This window comes from Phocoena sinus, chromosome 3 (assembly GCF_008692025.1).
Source record: "Phocoena sinus isolate mPhoSin1 chromosome 3, mPhoSin1.pri, whole genome shotgun sequence".
Lineage (NCBI taxonomy): Eukaryota > Metazoa > Chordata > Mammalia > Artiodactyla > Phocoenidae > Phocoena > Phocoena sinus.
This window is the reverse complement of record NC_045765.1, coordinates 147,091,434-147,113,381: the sequence shown is the minus strand read 5'-3', so window position 1 is coordinate 147,113,381 and position 21,948 is coordinate 147,091,434. Positions and strand designations below refer to the sequence as shown.

Here is a 21,948-nt window from a genome sequence, read left to right as displayed (position 1 = left end):
GATGTGTGCTACTGGTATTTAGTGGGTAGAGGCCAGTGATGCTGTTACATAAAGGACAGCTATCCACAACAAAGAATTATCCAAAGAATGTCAACAGTGCTGAGGTTGAGAAATCCTGCTCTAAGGTACAGAATTTACAATGGAATATCTATTATTTTAGATAAATTTTCCAGGTTTCAGGCAGCAATTCATTATACACATTTCTTTTTCTCTTAAAAAGTAGCACATGTTGCAAAAGGAGACCTAAGTCAGATGCTTTGCAATCATAACATTTAAACCTCAGAGAGACAAAAACAGTTCCTAAAACTGTAAATCAGATGAATCTTCAGCTAAAGTTAAAATAACATTTACTTTAGTTTTTAAATTGAGAGCCTATATCACATAAAACCAGGCCCACAAATGTTAGCAAATGAAAACGTTTTTGTTTTAGGTTCTCTTGAGTAAGTAATACATTCACAATCACACTTGCTAAAGCTATATTACCAAGGCAGAAAAATGCCTTCTCAAAAAAAGGAGAGCCCCAACAGTTATTTACCTGACCATAAGTTTTTTTGGTTTTTTTTTTGCGTTACGCGGGCCTCTCACTGTTGTGGCCTCTCCCGCTGCGGAGCACAGGCTCCGGACGCGCAGGCTCAGCGGCCATGGCTCACGGGCCCAGCCGCTCCGCGGCATGTGGGATCTTCCCAGACCGGGGCACGAACCCGTGTCCCCTGCATCGGCAGGCGGACTCTCAACCACTGCGCCACCAGGGAAGCCCTGACCATAAGTTTTAATATGAGCCAACAGTTAAGAATAGCTAAGAAAATACCTGACGTAAGCTGAAGCTGCACTAATAAACTAGAGTGTTTGATTCATGGGTTATAGTACAGGGTATTCTTCACTGGTATGCACAATAGCAAAAAAAAATATGGCACAGAATTAAAATCTGGGGCCATCATATTTTAACTGTATTATGGAAAACACTGATAATTAGGATGTGTTCAAAGGGAATCAATATGAAGTTTATAAGTATGGGTATTATTTCACATAAAAGTAGAGGACCTAGGGACATTCAGTCTAGAAAAAGTGACCTTGGAAGATATGATAGCTGCCTTCTAATAGAAGAGACTTACTCCATGCTGCTCCAGAGAACAGAACTAGAACCAATGGATGGAAGGGTGGCAGATTTCAGCCCAATATGAAAAAGAAAAAAAAACAAAAACTTAGAACAGAGTCCAAAGAAACTCTTATAATTTCTATTTGGATGAGGTTTTCCACATTTTGATACTAAAATTAGCTAACATTTCCTACATATATGCCAATTATAAGACAGGAAAAGGGAAGTTTAAACGGTCATAGTGGGAAATTGGTTGGGCATTGACATTTTCTATGGATAATTCCACGTCCTTAAGAAAAATTCCAATAACATATACTTCTTCAAAATTCCTAGAACTGAGAAAAAGAATTATGTTTAAAATATAAATACACCAGTTCTATGAAACTTGTATTTAACATTTACTGATAAGATTTCCCACATAGAGGCTACATGGTTATGTAAAATTCAGACAGTCTTGAATTCCTATACTGTTTCCATTCATCCCACTGCTCTTTATCGAGTATCTGTTCACATTTCATGGTCCCCAAAACATGTCCTATAGGACAAAAAACAAAAGTTGGCGTAGAATAGGAATGTCAAGTACACTAGGCAGGCAATTTGACTTATACTGCCACTGATCTTTTTTTTTTTTTTCTTTGCGGTACGTGGGCCTCTCACTGCTGTGGCCTCTCCTGTTGCGGAGCACAGGCTCCAGACGTGCAGGCTCAGCGGCCATGGCTCACGGGCCCAGCCGCTCCGTGGCATGTGGGATCTTCCTGGACCAGGGCACGAACCCGTGTCCCCTGCATTGGCAGGCGGACTGTCAACCTCTGCGCCACCAGGGAAGCCTGCCACTGATCTTTAAAAGTCCATGCGACTCAGGAAGGGATGACCTTGTGCTCTGGTTTATGCCTATTGCCCCAGCGTAATTATTAATAGTATTCTCACTCTCCTATGTGTCTCAGTTTGAACAATAAATTTTATAGTCACCCTTCCCAGGAATCATACAAAAAGATGCCAGTGCATTTAGCAATTACCATAGACATCCCTAGGGCTGTCTAGCCTAACTTGCTCTGTAGAGCCAGGTCCCTAACCATCATCTGGGCTGGAACCACATGCTCTACCAAAGCATCATGAAGAATGATGATCCAGTCCCAGTTCCCAGGGGGTCAAGGGCTAGGGCAGCTGACTACTATTCAGAATAAAGATTCTCTGATTTGTTATCTTAGACCCATCTGGGAAATTCTCTTCCAATTTCAAATACCTTTAGGAAAACTGCCTTTCACATGACACAGATGACTAGACTGGACTATAGCCGTTCAATTAAGTATCAAGTAGCTAAGTCTAAATAAGTAAATTAATTTTTAAAAATTCAGGTCAAGTTCAAATTAGCTTACATAAAAATTAGTCTTAAGTTGAAACAGTTCAAATCAAAGTTTTTGCCTAGTCTGGGGTGTGAGAATAAAAGGTGTTAAATTATATCCCTACATAAAATGTAAGACTTTTAACTATCTTTAAATGATTTCTTAAATAGGGAATTCCCTGGAGGTCCAGTGGTTAGGACTCTGTGCTCTCACTGCCAAGGGCCTCAGTTCAACCCCTGGTTGGGGAACTAAAATCCCACAAGCCGTGTGGCCAAAAATAAATAAATAAATAATTTTAAAAAAACTTAAATAGAACAGGACATAAAATCCCAAATCTTGTGCCATAAAAAATAATTTGTGAAATATGAGAAGATTTTCATTTACTAAGCATCCAGTAGAGCAGAAGCTTTTACTTAGGTGGTAATATCCTTTGTGAATAAATTAAATCTAATCAGCTTCAGTCAGTTTTAAACTGGGACAAATTAAATAATAAATTATGAAACAAACATATAAAAACAACACGGGTAAAGAAAGTTTAAGAAACAATCAGACAGGGACTTCCCTGGTGGCGCAGTGGTTAAGAATCCACCTGCCAGGCTTCCCTGGTGGCGCAGTGGTTGAGAGTCTGCCTGCCGATGCAGGGAACACGGGTTCATGCCCCAGTCTGGGAAGATCCCACATGCTGCAGAGCAGCTAGGCCCGTGAGCCATGGCCGCTGAGCCTGCACGTCCGGAGCCTGTGCTCCGCAACAGGAGAGGCCACAACAGTGAGAGGCCCGCATACCACAAAAAAGAATCCACCTGCCAATGCAGGGGACACGGGTTTGAGCCCTGGTCCAGGAAGATCCCACATGCCACGGAGCAACTAAGCCTGTGTGCCACAACTACTGAGCCTGCACTCTAGAGCCCGCAAGCCACAAATACTGAGCCCACATGGTGCAACTACTGAAGCCCGCATGCCTAGAGCCTGTGCTCTGCAACAAGAGAAGCCACCGCAATGAGAAGCCTGTGTACCGCAATGAAGAGCAGCCCCCACTCGCCACAACTACAGAAAGCCGGCGCAGCAACGAAGATGCAATGCCACCAAAAATAAACAAACAAAAAGATACCAAAAAGAAAAAGAAACAATCAGACATAAAATGGAAGGGTATTTCTCTTGGCAGTGGGGGGCGGGGGGGGGGGGGGAGAGTATTTAGGAAATTATTAATATTGAAGAGTAAAAACATCCTTCATATTTCTGAACTTAAGCTGGAGGTTAATGGTCTGCTCCCTACTTGCTTACCAAAAAGTGAAGCCAGCCAGAAGCCTTACCGAAATAAACAGCCAGCTAAAATCACCAGATGTTTAAAGAAAACCTACTATAAACTGCAAAAGAAATAAGAATGAACCCATGGAAAATGGATATCTCAAAGCAACAGATAAGAATTTAAAAAATCTCTAATTTGTATCCATAAAACAAGAATTTTACACTAGTTAGAAGATAAAGTTGAAGGACATGGACAAGATAAAGACAAAAGAAAAGAGAAAGGATAAATATAGCAGGTCTAATATTCCAACAAAAAGGAATTCTAGAGTAAAGAAAAAAAGCAGATAGAAGAAATTAAGAAATTTCCCACTCTTGAAGGGAGGCCCGCATTTTCAAATTCAAATATCTACAGAGTAAAGAACAGAAATGAAAGAACAACACTGAGAGACATATACTGATAGCATTTCATAACACAAGACAAAAAAAAAGATCCTTTAAATCTCCGGAGAGAAGAAAAACAGATCACCTACATACAAGTAAATGAAAATCAGACTTACTGATAACACCAGTGGCTGGAGGACAATAGGGTAATGTCTTCAAAATTCAAGGGAAAATGATTATCAATGTAGAATTCTGCACCCAGTTAAACTATTAACACAGAATAATGATTCTGACATTCAAGGTCTGAAGGAGTTTACCTCCCACATGCCTTTTCTTAGGAAGCTACATGAAAATGTACTTCAGCAAAAAATAAAACAAGAAAGATATCATGGGATCCTACAAACAGTGGATTCAAACTCAGGAGACAGATAAAAGCCCAGGTCGGCAGCTATGCAGCAGGCCCAGAAAGGCAGTAAGTTTATGAGACTGAAATCAAAGGAAGGACAGAAGCCTCCAGGAGAAGGATGTCTAGGAAAACAGATGACTGGACAATGGACAGTAGACCAAGAGCCTGGGAAAATCTCATGATATAATCAAGGCACCAAGAAGATTTGTGTGAAAAAAGGGTAATGAAAGACTTCAGGAAATATGAAACTGCTCAAGAAAAGTCATGATCTCAGCTGAGCAATTAGTAGGGTGTAAAAAAGGAAAAATCTGTTTGAAATTGACCCTGCAAAGATTCTCTATTAAGTGATACAGGGTTGTAAAAATGGAATACATGAGGAATTCTAATCCTAGAACAGTACTTGGCTCCAGAGTAAATACTATTTAGAGTCATAATAATGAAACAGTTTTCTGCTTTAAGGTTTTAGAATCAACCTAAATCACGGAAGATAAACTATGATTACAGAACACAATGTAAGTGTTATCACAAGGAAAACAAGAGCTGAGTTGGGGGATGGGGAGGAGAAAGAGGGAAAGTAAAGCACAAGGGTTTCAAGATTCTTAGAGTACCAAGATACTGTCTACCTTTGATGGAACTAGAATTGGTGTGTATTGTTTGAAGTAACAGAAATAGTCATATCACTGAATCTGGGAGGAGAAATGAGAAGCATGAGAGAGTATGTATGAAATCCTAACCATGATTGTAAGAAATCAAACTATAATGCATAAAGTTGATAAATTAAGACATAAAAAAGCAGCATACTATTTAGTGATATGGAGGTTAGAAATAAAACCAAAATGCGTTAAAGGTGGGGAACTGGGAGGCAGGGAGAAGGAAAATAAGGGACTGTTGTTTTCATTCAGCCCTTCTATACTATTTTTAATTAATTAATGCATTACTCTGGGAGTAATGAAAGATAAGCAGAAAGATATCAGAATAGAATTCTCAAGCTGGCAACTTCAATGACCAACAAACCAACCCCGAATTTAAATACTCCTTTCTAGTTATCCCAACACAACTCTAATATCTACATTTCTGGCCTCAACCCTAATCTATATCCAACTTCAGGCCCATCTTTAAGTGCTTTTGAATTCCATTAATATGACCTGGCTTCATACTACACTACTAAATTTATAGTCACTACTGAAATTAAAATAACTTATGTGTACAAATGACTCATCCGCATAAGCGGCATCCTACACCTCTGTTAGTTTCTATACAACAGTGGTTCTCAAAATGTGATGCAAGGACCGCTGAGGGTCCCTAAGACCGTTTCAGAGGGCTCAGGAGGTTGGTTCTCCCTTTTCAATTACAGATTGCCTTCATATATTTTAATCCGAACAATTTACTTCAACAGACAATGCAGAAGCAGGTATGAGAATCCAACCATCTTAATTGAGATATTAAAAAGATTTGTTTGCTTCCCTGGTGGCGCAGTGGTTGAGTCCACCTGCCTATGCAGGGGACACGGGTTCGTGCCCCGGTCCGGGAAGATCCCACATGCCGCGGAGCGGCTGGGCCCGTGAGCCATGGCCGCTGAGCCTGCACGTCCGGAGCCTGTGCTCCGCAACGGGAGAGGCCACAACAGTGAGAGGCCCGCGTACCGCAAAAAAAAAAAAAAAAAAAAAAAAAAAAACAAAAAAAAAAAAACCATTTGTAGAAATGTTAAACAATGCTTCTCATCTTACTACTTTTTCAGTGGTTAGAATATAGTTATTTTTCATAAAGATATTTCTGTTTAGCATGTAGTGGTATTTTTACTATTTTAAAACAATTTAATAAATATTTTTAAAATTTCTAAAATAGTAAGTATTATATAATCCGCATAAGCAAAAGCTTTTGGGGGTTTTTAGTAATTAGAGGTTAGAAGGGTCCCCAACTAAAAAGTTTGAGAACCACCATTTTACGATACAGAACATTAACTTAGAGTCTGTAATGGTATTCACCATTCATTTTCCTGCTCTTTACTTACTGCCCCTTTAAGCAAAATGTTTCCTTCTATCTTATGACATGGAAACAGTACTTGTTCTCTGGTAAAATGAGCACTGAAAAAGTGGCCAGAGCCCCAAGTCTGCTGCCTACAACTGTGTAATAGTCTTATCTAGGGCTCCAAATCTCCTCCCAGTTTACCTGGTGTGCTGCTGTACAAATATTTTCTATGTTAGCAGAGACATCAAAGGCATAGGGAAGTAATGGCTTAGAATTTTGGAACTCCCACACAAAACTAACAGAAGGTGAATTAGGAAAAAGCTCACTTCCCCCTTTAAGGTAGAACTGTAAGGAAACTTTCCTGTCTCAGCCTTGGCTCCAAGTAAAAGAGAGAAGCCTCTCCTGATAATTCTTAACAAAAAGCCAGCACTCCTCTACTTTGGGCTCTGGAATTCACATTAGCTGACCAGGAAAACTAACTACTTGGTTTGGCGTTTATTTATTTCCTTCCAGGTACCACAAAATGCTCATTCCTCTCTAATGCTACCATGTTCCAAAAAAGAGGAGATCTCAATCAAAAATCACAAACAAAACCCATACGGAAACAAGATACTAGGAGCAAGAGTTTGGAAAAAAAAAAAAAGACTACAAGTATTAGTATTGGATACGAAATATAAAATAAGTACACTTAAAGAGACTATGAAAACCAAGACCAAGAACTAAGAGTTCAATCAAAAACAACCAGATGAATTAAAAAAAAAAAAAAAACAGAATTTCCAGAAATGAAATACAGTATATAAAAATTATAATCAGACACTCAGAAAGGCATTACATAACTGATTAGACATAGCTGGCAAAAAAAAATCTATAAAAATTACTCAGAAGGCACACAAAGAGATGAAAGATATTAAAGAGGTTAAAAGACCAGGAGAAAAGAATAAAAAATAGTAACTTACAACTCATTGGAGTTGCAAATGAAGAAAAAGGGAGAGAGGAAACATCTAAATAGAATGTCTGATATAACAATCCTCAGATCCAGGAGCCCCCAACTAACCCTAAGTAGGATTAAATAAGGAATTCTCACCAAGACACATCTGAGTGAAACTGTAAACACCAAAGAGAGAGAAGCACAAGTAGCTTGAGGGAAAAAAATCCCTAGAAACTAAGTGATGACTTCTCAAGAATGAGAAGGGTGAAATGAAGATATTTTGAGATTAAAAAAGAGAGAAAAACCAAAAAAACATTGTTATCAGTAGACCCACATTAAAGGACATTCTCAAAGATTTACTTTAGGAAGAATGAAAATGATCTCAGAGGGAATGAATATTAAATAATAATAAAAAAGTGGGGGGCTTCCCTGGTGGCGCAGTGGTTGAGAGTCCGCCTGCCAATGCAGGGGACATGGGTTCGTGCCCTGGTCCGGGAAGATCCCACGTGCCACAGAGCGGCTGGGCCCGTGAGCCATGGCCGCTGAGCCTGTGCGTCCAGAGCCTGTGCCCTGCAACAGGAGAGGCCACAGCAGTGAGAGGCCCGCGTACCGCAAAAAAAAAAAAAAAAAAAAAGTGGTAAATACGAAGGCAAATTTAAATACTCACTAGCTATATAAAACAATAATTTTGTTCAACAACGGTTGTGGGGTTAAGAACATCTGAAATATAGTACAACAAAAGCACAAAAATCAGGAGTGGACTGACCAAAGTTAAACATTTTAAGTCCTGGTATTGTTTAGGAGAATAAAGGTGATGATTAACTTTAGACTAAGTGAAATATGCTAAATTTCTAAAGGAACCACTATAGGACAAATGCGGAATGTTTCATTTCTGAAAGGCCATGAGGGAAACAAGTCTCACGCAAGAAAATGTAGGCAGCTCCTGTCACTTACATTATTATTATTTTTTTTTTCACTTACATTATTAAATGTGCTTTTTCTCCCCTGGAAAACATACTTTGTATGTGTTTGTTTCAATTTTGCATAAAATGGTAAAGTAACTGATAAAACTTTTTTTTCTGTCTTTCTCTTGGCACACAAAACAAAATTTAACCTTTCCATTAGTCCAAATTTAATGCTCAACATTGCTGGACTTTTCTAGGTCAAATTATGGCATTTTACGTATCTACAAAATCACTGACAAATTTATCTTTACATTTAGTATTTTATAATGTTGAGAATGATGCAAAATTAAACTTTCTCATGGAATAATCCCAAAGACAAACCACCTTTAAATATTCCCTAAACTTGTTATTGTAATGTCATGCTCCCATTAACCTTCACAGTGCTATTAAAACAATAACTGCATCATTGTAGAATTTTAGAAGAAATTTAAATTCAGGCTCTATTTTCTTCTTAAAAACTAGAACAAATAAAATAACTAATCCTAAAATTTCTACCAACTCTTTAGATGGGTAGACTACAAGGGAGGGAGGGTGGTTAAATATCATATGAAAACCGTTGACAGTTTTCTTGACATCTTTTAACTCTCAACATACCAGGAGAAATATCATTTGGGTCCATTGGACCTCTTCCATTTTCTGTATTTTTGAGGTCATTTGACAATTTACATAAGAATAAGGGATAATGAAAATACTATTAGAAAATTTTAAATACAGAGTACAATAAACCCAAATTTTTATTCCACATATACACAAAATGCACCATGTTCTCTGAACATAACTGCTCATCAACTTTCATGCATGAACATGGAACATGTCCATCCCATAAATGCTAATTCCACATTTCAAATATTTTTCTAATAAGTTCTAACCTACCATTACTTTTGGTTCATCTTCCTGCATCTGAATTGTCAAAATGCAATGCTTAAAAAAGTTTTGAAATGTTTTATGGCTCATATTTTGTTGAAGAGAGATGGTCATCTACTTTGCTCCATAACTGTAAAACATTATCAGTTTTTTGCTTTGGAATGATCTAAAGAATCTTTTAAATTCTACACCATCTATTTCCTTCCAACTACCTTTGTATACATATCTGCCTTAAGCATCTGTCCACTAATGAACCATATCGAGTAAATTTTGGTTCACAAACATCACAAAACATGAAAGATTTCTGCCACATATACTTTTAGCAAAATGGGATGTTCTGGAACTTGTCACAGAATATTACATAATGAAGTCCTTCCTGTTAACTAGATGAGAATACCTTACTTTCCTTTTTTATCCTTATAAATATATTTTTCACTCACTGATTCTTCAGTTTGAAAAAAATCATCTAGGACATTGTATCTATAGACTTAGGCTGAGATTTTGCTTATACAATCAATTTCACCATTATCATTTGTCTAGAGTGGTGCTATTTTTGTATTTATCTTATTTAGCTAAGAGTTGTCAAATATCGTCTTGTGTTAACTTTCTTCTCTTTGCCAGTATGAACAGAGAATTAGTAATTCTGACTCCTCAACTGTGTTGAAGAAAAGCTAAAAGCCAACTATTAAAGACAGCATCTCTCCTTTCTTTCATACCTTCTTGAAAGACAATGCAATACTTTAGACAATGCAACATCCTCCAATTATTTCACTATTTTACTATCCTTGTAGGTCAGTGGTCCCCAACGTTTTTGGCACCAGGGACTGGTTTCGTGTAAGACAATTTTTCCAAGGACAGGAGGGGGTGGTTCAGGCACAGTATCTTTTCCCAGAAATAAAAAATGAATTAAAAATTTTATTTTCATTTAATCGATCTTCAAAAACGGTGCTTCCGAATACTTTAAGCCCATTTAACCTCTAGGACCCTCAAGAATTTATCTGTGGATAAACAACTGTATAGCACAGGGAACTACATTCAATATCCTGGGATAAACCATAACGGAAAAGAATGTATACATGTGTATAATTGAGCCGCTTTGCTATACAGCAGAAATTCACATAACACTGTAAATCAACTACACGTCAACAACAGCAACAAAAAAATTTATTTGAATACCAAATTCGACTACAAGACCTATCTTATGCAAAATTTTATGCTTGTCTTTCTGTAGCTCCAAACGATCAGATTCTAGTTTTTCTATACTGGCTGCCCATGAAAATTATACCGAAGATCTTGCTAACTATCAGTCCTTTATCCAGCCTCTCTAAAACCCTAACATTGCTGATTACTCCATCTTCTTTTGGTTTTTATGAACACTACATTCTCCCAGCTCTCTGCCCACCCTGACCCTGTCTCAGTATTTGCTTCTTTCTTTGGCCCTACTTTAAACACAGATGTCCCCCAAGTTTGTAACCGTGGCTTTGTTCTATTTTTTTTTCCCACTCATTCAAAAAATGTTTACTAAATGTTTGATGTATGACAGGCACTGTACTTTCTCTGGTTTCATCCATGCTCACACCTATAACGGTGGATCACCACCATATGGATGATATTCGGATTTACACTACGACCCTTATCCCTCTTCTGAGCTCCATTTCCAAATGTCTACTGAATATAATATTAACATTGATGGAGATATATGTATGGAGGGGCTATTCTGAGCACTTTACAAATTTTATCTCATTGAATTCTCAAATCACAATGGAGACTGTAGAGGCCTCCAGGGATGCTGATAGTGTTTTTTTGATTGGGTGCTGGTTATACAGGTATGTCCAGCTTATGACATTTCATCAAGCTATATTCTTAATATATGTGCAGTTCTTTTTATATATACCATACTTCGACGGAGAATTTTTTTTAAATTTCAATCCTATGAGGTAATTATTAGTATTATCTCTAATTTATAGATGAAGAAACTCAAGTACCAAAGGACTGTGTGCCCAATGTCACATGACAAATAGTAGAGGGATCCTGGATTCAGCTCAGCTAGCCTGATTTCAGAACCCACCAACTATCAACCATACCAAGAATTTAATTTAGGTAATTCCCTGGCTGTCCAGTGGTTAGGACTCAGCGCTTTCACAGCTGAGGGCTAGGGTTCAATCCCTGGTCTGGGAACTAAGATCCTACATGCCACACAGCGCAGCCAGCGGGGAGGAGTTGGGGGTGGATTTAATTCATTCCTATCTTGGCTCAACACATTTTGTCTAAAATGACCTTCCCTCCCTCCATTTTCAGAATTAAAGACCATGAAGCCTACCTCAAACTCCATAGTCAGAATCCTCCAATTCCCCATTTTAGTATTTCATTAAAACTCAGTTATGATCGCTATCATGGCATAGTTACCTGGAGGTATACCTGCCCCTACCCTCATCCCCCAGGAGTGTAAACTCCTTGAAAGCAGGGACTATGCATACTGTAAGTTACTCCCTATGAACATATTTTAATATATATATTATTACATGAGGAGACTAATACTAAAACAACAAAAAAGCCCAGTGTTCTTTGCTTCATTAATTCGCCTTCTGTAAGGATGAATTAAGAGCTGCACTGCACACAGCTTTCACAAAACACTAAGGAATGTTATACTCGGAACAACGACCCTAATTCTGATAGAGTGATGCCAAGGACAATGTTGTTGGCGCACTCCTCACCTTTAATCTCATTCTAGTAATTCTAACATACTTTGTCAATTACTACATTTATAAGCCCAAGGACTGTCTTCTGATTATCCTGATGGTGTACTTCTGAATAATAATTTGGTTGATTTGCTTTTTTTTGACAAATACCTCTACTTAAACAGCTATATATTCTAATCCAACTGCCCATAAGATACATCTATTTCTGGGCTATTTTAAGCCAATGATCTATTTGTCTATCCCTCTACCAATACCACATTTTCCTGTTTAATAACATCTTTTGGTCCCTGCTAATACAAGACCTTCCTTATGATCTTACAAGATTGTCATGACTACTTTTGGACAAATACCCTCTTCACTATCAACATGAGAACTCCTTTATCAAGTTACCCCAAAAAGCCTGTTGTGATTTTTATTGCAATTACATTAAACATATAAACTACTTAGGAGAAAATCGACAACTAGATAGTATTGATTTTTTTTCACTGCATGAACACAGCCCATCTTCAATTATTTGTCTTCTTTTATGTCCTTTATAGCCTACTGTATTTTTTTCTTAAAGTGTTTTGTATATCTCATTAGTTTTATTTCTACTTAATAGATTCTGTGGCTATATAAAAAGGACTTATTTGAAATTTGATAATCTAATTAATTCAACATTGCTGAAACAGGAGTGATCTTAGATCCAGAAAATTTGAACTTATTATTTCTCATATTAGTCTGTTGATTATAATCATGTTGCTTGCAAACAATTAAAAACTTGGAGGTCCCTATTAAACTGACACTGAAACCGAGGCCTCCAATTGATACTCAAGTACCTACTTTTAAAACATTTGAGATTATGAAGCTCTATATATTAAGTGTATGATAGCCATCAACTATGGAGAGCTTTTAAAACCCTTTTAGTATTATTATACAAATCTCTATAGAAAACTAGCATTGGTAAAATGCCTATTGAAAATCAAGCACTAGGCTAGGAAGGTTTATATTTAATAACTTCGCCTCAAAGCAAGTTAGTTGAGGAAACTGAGTTGTAGAAAGATTAGGTGACTTGCATAAGTGTCTAAAGAGATAGAGTTGAGATTCAAATCCAAAGCCTTTTCATTATAGTATACTGTGAGGCACGTTATAAAAACACAGTCAAACATACACCTTAAGCATTCTATACAGGGCTATTCTCCCTCATTCTACTCTTAAGGCTATTAATAACATATACAGGATATATCATCATTGTAAAAGCACTAATCCTTCTGGAAAGAAAATTTTCATTATTTCAAGTTCATTCATGCAATATGAATCCTAAGATCTCTGATTCAACAACGGAGGAGCTGATATAATTAGCAGTTGCAGTAATTTTTTTTTGGTAGAGCCAGTAAATTTCCATCACTAAGATCGGTTTCAAAAACCTGTTCACCTGGTTTTCTCACCATCTCAGTTAGTGATTACTTCTTTCTACCTTACTAGTGTCACTTTTTTTCTTTCCTTCAAGATACAATATTCTTAACTCTACATTCAAATAAAAAGCAAAAAAGAGGAGGAAAATTCACTGGCCAATCAACCTACCCAAGTTATCTTAGTGATGTGAAAAGATACTTATCCTTTAGGAACAGATGTCCTAAAGACATCTCAAGAATCACTAGATGAGATGCCTTCTTTTGACTAACAGATGCTTAATTTAAGCTAATGTCCAGACAACAGTCGAAATCCACTTAAACATTTATTATTTAACAACATTTGCTGAGATCCTAAGAATATGGGGGCAATTGTTTTGTACCTTTATACAATCATTACTCTATAAAGTTTCTGAACTCAATTAATTCTAGATATTAAAAGGGTAAAAAAAAAGTTGGCGAATGATTATTTTAAATAGCTAACTTTATTGAAGGTAGAATAACATTCAGATACCAATGATACACTAAGAGCTACAGATAGAACAAAGAAAATTAGTTTAAGCACAAGCTAAACATTTAGGTTATGCAGGTTAACAGACAAGCATCTTGAGTAGATAGAAAGGTGACAAGAAAGATATGACCAAGGCTTTGCTAAAGAATACAAGAAACTAGCTGTTTAAAACTCTCCAAGAAAAAGTTATGTCCTATTCATAGTGGGATATAATGGGATTACTTTAGTTTATATTACATATACATAGCATATTTGTTTATGCCACAAATCCCCTTCAAAAACTTAAGAACTCCTATGAGAACTTCTGTAAAACTGCCAATGAAGGAGACAAAAAAACTCATTTGATCCTACGATAGTTAATTAGAAAGTTTTTTCCACTGAGAATTATCTTTCTCACATTCTTTGCTACCCTAAGTTCTTACAACTGTTGAAATCATTTTTTTCAAGATTTATTATAAAATTAATGTCTGTCTAAAAGTTTTTAAGTATATCTTCTCAAACAAAAAAGGTACTCTACTGAAGTAGGTACCTATCTAACCAAGTTCCCTTTCTGCCATGAAGCCATTCCTGTTTTTTCATCATGCTTGAGATCTGCCTTGTCCTACACACCCCAAATTAACATTCTACCAGAAATATATACTTATAAACACAATAATTAATACTTAAAACCTTTCTGATTTTGTCACTGCCAAGGGGAAAAAAAGCACATGAAAGGTAAGAAAATGAAAAGATTACATTTGCAATAGTGGCAAATGGCACCAATAGGTTTATTTACTAGCCTTAAAAAAATAAAGAAGCAGGAAGAAAAGCAATCAGTAGCTGATGGAACGTGTAGCACAAAGACTGAATAAATGCTTACCACAAAAATATTTAATATGTATTATACAAAAGAAAAACCTGGTTTATCTAAAGGTTATTAGTAGTAGAACTTATAAGAGATCTTTACAACATCTCTTAAAGAACTTTGATACTTAGTATGCCATTATAAATCTCAAATATTAACAAGCAAAAAGAAAGTCTAAATTTAAAATAAATTTAATCAAATACCTCACATAGTGGTAACCAAGAAAACTAAGAACTGGAATTAAATCTAGACTTAGAATAGTTACTCTCAGTTATCTGCACTCAACGACAGGTGAAGCAACTATTCACATAATCTACAGGTAAATGTTTAAGATCTCCTTAAGTTTACATCCTCCAAAAAAAATTCTTTTTTGCAAAGTAAGCCTTGGTCTTCCATGTCTCAAAGTTACATTTTAATGATTTCTAGACAGGAAGAAAGATGAGCACCATCACTGCATTTTTTGCATATGCTTTTATTATTAATGTTATTTGTTCATCTTCCTTGAACCAAGGTATTAGCATTACTGGACCTGATTTCTTTCCATTAAAAACAAACAATTCTATATAGTATGTTATATACAAGGACAGAGCAACTTAACAATTAGTTTTGCCAATACATGCATAAATAAGTAATGTCAAAAGACTAGTCTTTTCTCATTAGACACACATATTAACAAGCAATTTAATACTTTGGATTGCTGTTACAGTTTACTGAAACTTTATAAGATTCAAAGCCAAAGAAAAACTAGGTACAGAAATTCTGTAATAGCTTCCTATACTGGGATAAAATACATACATGCAAATATTTGATCAAAAAATGATTATCTTTAAATTGGCATTTCCTCCCCTCATTTCTATCTATAGGTTTGCATTCGAAAAAATATTTCAAAACTGCCACAAAGAATAAACCCACTACATTTTCAGTAAACAGTTAATAATCCAACAAATCACTCTGCCCACAGTAACAGAAAAATACTGTGTAAAACAATTAAAACTTAAATGGTTAAATACAGCCTTGTGTAGGACACACAGTACTTGCTAGCAGTAGATTTACAGCACAGTGCTGATTAGCTGTATCTTGTTTCCCAGAAAAAGAAAATGGCTTGATTTTTCTCTCCACGAAAATTATTTGCTCTTTATTAAAGTGGCTGGGACTTTGTTAGTTGTTTAATTATCACAATTTGTAAGTAAAGAATTTTTTAAAAGTTTGAAAAGCCCCAAGATCATGCCCCAATAATTTGTCATCTCAGTTCTTTTTCTGGAAATAAGCTTCAAGGTAAGAGAGACTTGTAAAACAATGCCACATGCGTTCAACGCATTTGACAATTAGTAGAATATTAATTTCATCAATAAAACACATTTACACATTTTAATATCTCTTAAAAATCAATGGGGTCTTAAGCATTGAGTCATATTTTAACTGGTGGTGATTTTTTTCAGTGATACATAAAATAATGATACCCTTCCTTTATAATAAATGCTATCTTATAATTCCATGAAATATGGCAACTCTGTTCCTCAGAATTACACGTTTTAACCAAAAAAGATAGCCCAATTTTACAGATGAGAAAAATGAAAGACCAAATAAGAGATGTCCCCAACGTCATTAAAATCCGGAGCAAAAAAGACTGGAACCCAGGTCTTCTGGTTCCCAGTGATGTCCTTTCCATTAGACAACCCGCCGCCTTAAGTGAATGACGTGAGAAAACTACCTGGGTTTATTAACCAATAGCTAATTTACCTAGTACACAGATATCTAATATAATCTCTCTCTATAAAAAGCTGATCACTTAGGAGCCCTGAACGCTTACGGCCTGAGTCTAAAGAGACTGTCTCAGACTGACTCAAAAGTAACAACAACAGAATCTAGTGTTTTTCTTTCTTTTGATAAGATATATAACGAACTACAGAAACTTCAGAAATTAGAGCTTCCCTTAGGTAAGAGATTTCATAGGGTGCATTTCACGGCACCTCACTTGCACTTTTCATTTCCCTGGAGGGGAAAGACCCGCCAAGGGAAATTACTGGCCCACCTGGAGCCTAAACGCAACAGCTAGAACAAAGCTGTGGACTCATTTATCAGCACTAGAAACTTCGCACATCTCTTCCAGCCTACCAGCTACACAATTCACAGGTGGTTGGTGTGTTTACCTCTCTCCTTGAAGGGAGAACTAAAAGAACCAAACGAATGCGATGACACCCACAGTCTGTGTGCGGGGATCGGGTGGAAGGCCAGGGAAGACCACGGGACGCAGGAGAAGGCACCCAAGAAAACAACACGTTATCTGGGCTCGGGGGGCCGGAGCACCGGGCGAAGACCGGTGCCCGGGCGGCGGCGCGACTACGCACTCCCCGAAAGGTGCCCTCGCCCACCGTCTCTTTCCCCAAGTGGGAGGGATATCGGAGGTGGGGACCGGCCCGGCGGGGGCGGGGACCGGAGGCACCGCAGGGGCCGCGGCCTCGGCTCCCTCCCTCCCAGCCCGGCGGGGGTGGCGGCTCGGCTCAGAGGCCGCGGGAGGCCATTTTAGCTGCGGGGCCGCCAAAGGCCCGGGAGGCCCTCCGCCTCACCGTCTCCCGCTCCCGCCCCCACCGGGGCCGCTGCCCGCCCCGGGCCAGGCGAGGCCGCGGGGCTCGGCCTGCCGCCGGCAGGCGCTCGGAGAGGAGGGGGCACGGGGGGGCGGCGGGCGTGTGGGCGTCGTGTCGGCGGGATCCGGGCGGAGGGGCGAGCAGGGGGAGAGGAGAGAGAGGGCGGGGAGCCGTTACCTATACTGGGCCGCAGCCGCCGCCGCCGCCGCCCCGCTGTGGGTGAATCCAAAGTAGTTGCCGGTCGCCATTTTGGCATCTTCCCCCAGCCGGCTGGGCACTGCGACGGGCACGGAGAGTCGGGTCCCATGGCGGGAGGAGAAGCGCGGAGGGGCAAAGACGCCGAGGGAGGGAAGGGGAGAGAGAGAGAGAGGCTCCGTGAGAAGCCGCCCTCGCCGGGCCGGGCCGCGGCCGCGCCGCCTCCCCCTCCCGCCTCGCACTCCCTCACTCACTCGCACGCCCGGGTGGCGGCCGCCGCCTCCTCCCCAGAGCCTGCCCCAACCCCCCGCGCCTCCCCGCCGCCCCGGGCCGGGGAAGGGGCCACGCGGGGACCCCGACGGGGCACATTATACTCACCATAGGTGAAAGAAACTACAGGGCATATGGGAATCATGGGCTCGGGCTGCTGCTGCTGAACTCTGAACTCTCACCCGCTGCCTCCCTCCTCTGCCCCGCTCCTCCTCAGCGGAGAACAGACCGCCGCCTCCCGCCGCACTGCGCAGGCGCCCCCGCGCTCGGCACCCTGGGAGCTGTAGTCCCGCCGCCTTCGCGGCTCTGACGGGCGCGTGCCGGGCCTCGGCTGAGGCGGGCCTGGGGCGCCCTCCGGGGAAGGCGGGCTTGGTCTCCTCCGCGTTGGTGGCGAAGGCGAGACGAGCCGCGCCGGCCGGGAGGGGGAGTCGGGGAGAGTGACCCGAGAGAGTGACGTCTACCAGCCTTTTCTTCTTACTTTTCACTTCTTTCACTTTTGCGTGTGCATTTGTTCTCTCCCTTTTGCCCTTCTCCATCGTGCACTTTTCACCAGGACTTGAGCTGGACTAATTTGGATTTTTCCTTATTTCTCGCATGCCCGGTTCTTGTCCTTAGCCTTTAAAGTGGAGAAGGAAAGACGGGGAGAAGAGAAAGAGAAAAAGAACGGCAGGTGTGCTATTGCGTTGGACACCCCTTCCGAGCACTTCTCTTCTGGTCCCTTCTCCCACCCGCACCCACCGCTTGATTCCTACAGCGTGTACGGAGCCCTCACAAAGCGTCAGGCCCTCTTCTGGGTGCTGGAGATAGAGCAGTGAGCAAAACAAAGTCCCTGTTCACACGGAATTTACCTTCTGGGAAAGGGGAGGGTGGGCGGCAGGAGGTTCAGACAATAGCCAAATAAATACGATGTCGGCTGGTGACTGCAGCTTGAAGAATAAAGCGTGGTAAAGAAGTTAGAGAGCGAGAGAGGTGCTACTTTATGTAGGGCGTGGTTAGTGCAGCCAACGGGTAGAGTTGTGAAGGAGGTGAGGGGGCAAACCTAGTTGACGGTCGGGGGGAAAAGACAGAAAATGGAGGGTCCTAAGGCAGGCGTGCTCAAGAACAGCGAGGAAGTTAGACTGACTGGAGTCGAGTGACGGGGAGTCCAGATCACAGAAGTCCTTGGTAAGAGTGGTGAATCTTTCATGGTAAGGACAGAAGGATACTCTCCCAACCGTGCAGCCGTGTCTTTGTTCCCTCTGCTTTCTCACTGTTGTGTCTTTACTTTCCCTGTGCATTTTCAACCATTCTCTTTCCTCCTGCAGTCCCTCTTCTGACTATTTCTCCCACCTTACATCATTCCTGCCTTACATCAGTTCCTAAGTGATCCATTTCACCTCTTCCTCACCTAGTCCACAGCCATCCCCCAGACCCTCTGCTACTTGCCTCTCTGTATTGAGCTGGATATGAGCATTAAAAAGAAACACAAAAGGTGAATCAGAACTGACTCACTAAGTTTAGGGCCTTATCCCACCTTCTCATGCCAGAGCAGAGACAGTACCTCAGTTCTTATTTGTGCCAACCCTGCTCCCCCATACCTCCTAGAAAGGTACAGTTTCTAAAATCCTGTCTGAATTATCCTCTTATTCATTTCAAAAGAGAGAAAGTGTAGACTATTTGAGAAAAATCAATGTCATTGTTTTTCAGAATACCGATGTTTCTCCAGGCAAAAGTTATTTGTGCTCCAAGTGTGTTGCTAGGAAAAAAAAAAAATCTACACATAAGATATTAGAACTGCATGTTAAAGGTAATTTGCCTTGAACTTCACGGAGCAATCAAGCCTTCAAGGCGCTGACTGTAACTGCTTTGATAAATTTGCACTGTTAGTTACTAGGCTATTTGACTAAAACTGGAGGAGAAAAGTCAGGTGTTAATCACCCGCCCAAGAAGATTCTTTTCTGGCCAATTTTGTGCTTGGTTGCTTGGCAGGTATTTAGAGGATGGAAGAGGACTGGGCTGCAGGCACACCCCAATGAGCAGTCAGGTAACCAGAAAGAGGGAGGCATGCCTCTTCTCTTTGGTAACTGTTCCCAGAGGTAAGGGTAGGTGTGGCAGCAGGAATGGCCTCAACCTGTCCCTGATTTGGGATTATTTAAGGAAGGAGTTTTGGACAGGACTTGGAATCAAGAAAACTTGGGTCCTTTTCCTGGGCATTTAGTAGTGGAATGACCTGGGTACATTATTTAACCTTTCTGAACCTGTATGACAGGAATTGTGGTGGGGATTAAATGAGGATTGTGGTGGGGATTGTGGTGGGGATTAAATGAGGTAGCATTTCTGTAAAACAACAGTCATTCATACTTCAGCCAGAGTGATGAGTTCAAAATGAAAATCTGATCAAATGCTTCTGTGTTTCTCCCTCTTAGCATAAAGCAAAACTTCCATGTGGTCTACAAGCCCTGTGTAGTTTGTCCTCCCCACCTTTTCAGCATCTTCCTCTTTATTCTCTCCATTCCAGCTTCCTTGGCCTCCTATTTACTATGCACTGTCCCACCCCAGGGCTTTGCATGTTCTCCCTGCCTAGAATGTTCTTCCCTCCTCTCTTCACCTAGTTGACCCTTGTGCTTCAAGATCTCCACTCAGGACTTCCCTGGTGGCACAGTGGTTAAGAATCCACTTGCCAACGCAGGGGACACGGGTTCGAGCCCTGGTCCCAGAAGATCCCACATGCCGCGGAGCACGTAAACCCATGTGCCACAACTACTGAAGCCTGTGCACCTAGAGCCTGTGCTCTGCGACAAGAGAAGCCACTGCAATGAGAAGCCCGCGCACTGCAATGAAGAGTAGCCCCTGCTCTCCGCAACTAGAGAAAGCCCGTGAGCAGCAACGAAGGCCCAACACAGCCATAAATAAGTAAATTTATTTTTAAAGAAAGATCTCCACTCAGTCAACTCCTCAGCCTCAGTCAATTCCCTGACCCCCTGAATGGATCAGACCCTTATTATGCTTCACACTTAGTTGCCTTTGTCACAGTTACAATCTTACACTTATTGCGTGATTATTTGATTAGTATGTACTTCCCCCATCAAGCTGCAGCTTGTTGAAGGCAGGGCGCTAATATTGGGTGCCTGGTGATAGAACTTATTTAATGAATGAACCAGGCTGCGCACAGCTTAATCTTTCTTGGATGACTCAGAAGGCAGTTCAGGAACCTGTAGTACCTGCCTCAGCATCATCAAGAGAAACCTTAATTAGCATCTGAGGCCAAATGAGGAAATGTCAATTGGCAGACCCAGAATAGGTGGAGCCAGCCTGAGAAGGCCTGCACCTAAACTCACCCAAAATATATCTGTTTGCCTTTCCTCACACCTTTGAGTCAAGAACTGGTATCCTGAAAGGCCTTCTTACAATACAAACATGTCAGCCAGAAAGAATAATATATAAGCTACTCTGTACTATGAGGAGTATGGCATAGTGAAAAAGACTCTGAGGCCGGACTCAGCTGGCTTCAGATCTCAGCTCCGTCACTCAGTGCTGTAACTCACCTCTGTCACAACCTCTTTGTGCCTCATTTTTCTCCTCTGTAAATAGAGATGATGAAAGTACTACCTACAGCAGGGGGTTGTTGGTAGGGCTTAACATCATCCTAGATGTGAAGCTCCTAGATTAGTGCCTGCCCACTATAAGCACTTTGTGAGTGTTGGCTATTATTCCAACCACCACCCATTCTTATTACAATCAAAAATGAGCCAAATGCAGGGGACACGGGTTCGAGCCCCGGTCCAGGAAGATCCCACATGCTGCGGAGCAGCTGGGCCCGTGAGCCGTGGCCGCTGAGCCTGCGTGTCCGGAGCCCGTGCTCCGCAACGGGAGAGGCCACAACAGTGAGAGGCCCGCGTACCACAAAAAAAAAAAAAAAAAAAATGAGCCAAAGGATGGGAATATTTTTTGTAGAGGGAGGGAGAGGCCAAGCCCACAGGACATAAAATGGGAGGTACCTAGATAGTGAAGCATGAAAGGGGAGGTGAGGGACAAGCAGCTGCTGCTTCCTTCTTGGTCCTGGAGCCCAGGGACAGAGCAAGGAGGCCAGGAAGCTCAAGTGGAACCTGTGATCCTCTCCCACGAGAGATAATTACAGTCACTGTACTTGGGACTAATAAATAAAAGTAGGGAAATGAGGCTCAGACTCCAGGCATTCTGGAACCTTACCAGCACAGGCAGGTGGTAGGGGGGGGAGGGGGTAGCATGTGGAGGACAACAGGGCCGGGCTAGGGAGCT

General features: G+C 40.7%; 1 protein-coding gene across 7 annotated transcripts in view; it reads right to left on the bottom strand.

The window, feature by feature from the left end:
• ZFR (zinc finger RNA binding protein) overlaps positions 1 to 18,046 on the bottom strand; it is a 75,383-nt gene extending 57,337 nt beyond the window's left edge. For 3 of the 7 annotated variants that reach the window (XR_004349136.1, XM_032626193.1, XM_032626195.1), the window contains exons 1-2: positions 17,800 to 17,947; positions 17,404 to 17,503 (exon numbers count right to left, since the gene is read on the bottom strand). Coding sequence is in view for 5 of the 7 variants with exons in the window: in XM_032626193.1 (XP_032482084.1) it covers positions 17,404 to 17,503; positions 17,800 to 17,836 (137 nt within the window). In the remaining 2 variants the exon portion in view is untranslated. Of the gene's footprint in view, positions 1 to 1,112; positions 1,137 to 17,403; positions 17,504 to 17,799 lie in introns of all 7 variants that reach the window. The other 4 variants (XR_004349135.1, XM_032626191.1, XM_032626192.1 and 1 more) reach the window with 3 other exon arrangements.
• Positions 18,047 to 21,948: the final 3,902 nt, after the last annotated feature.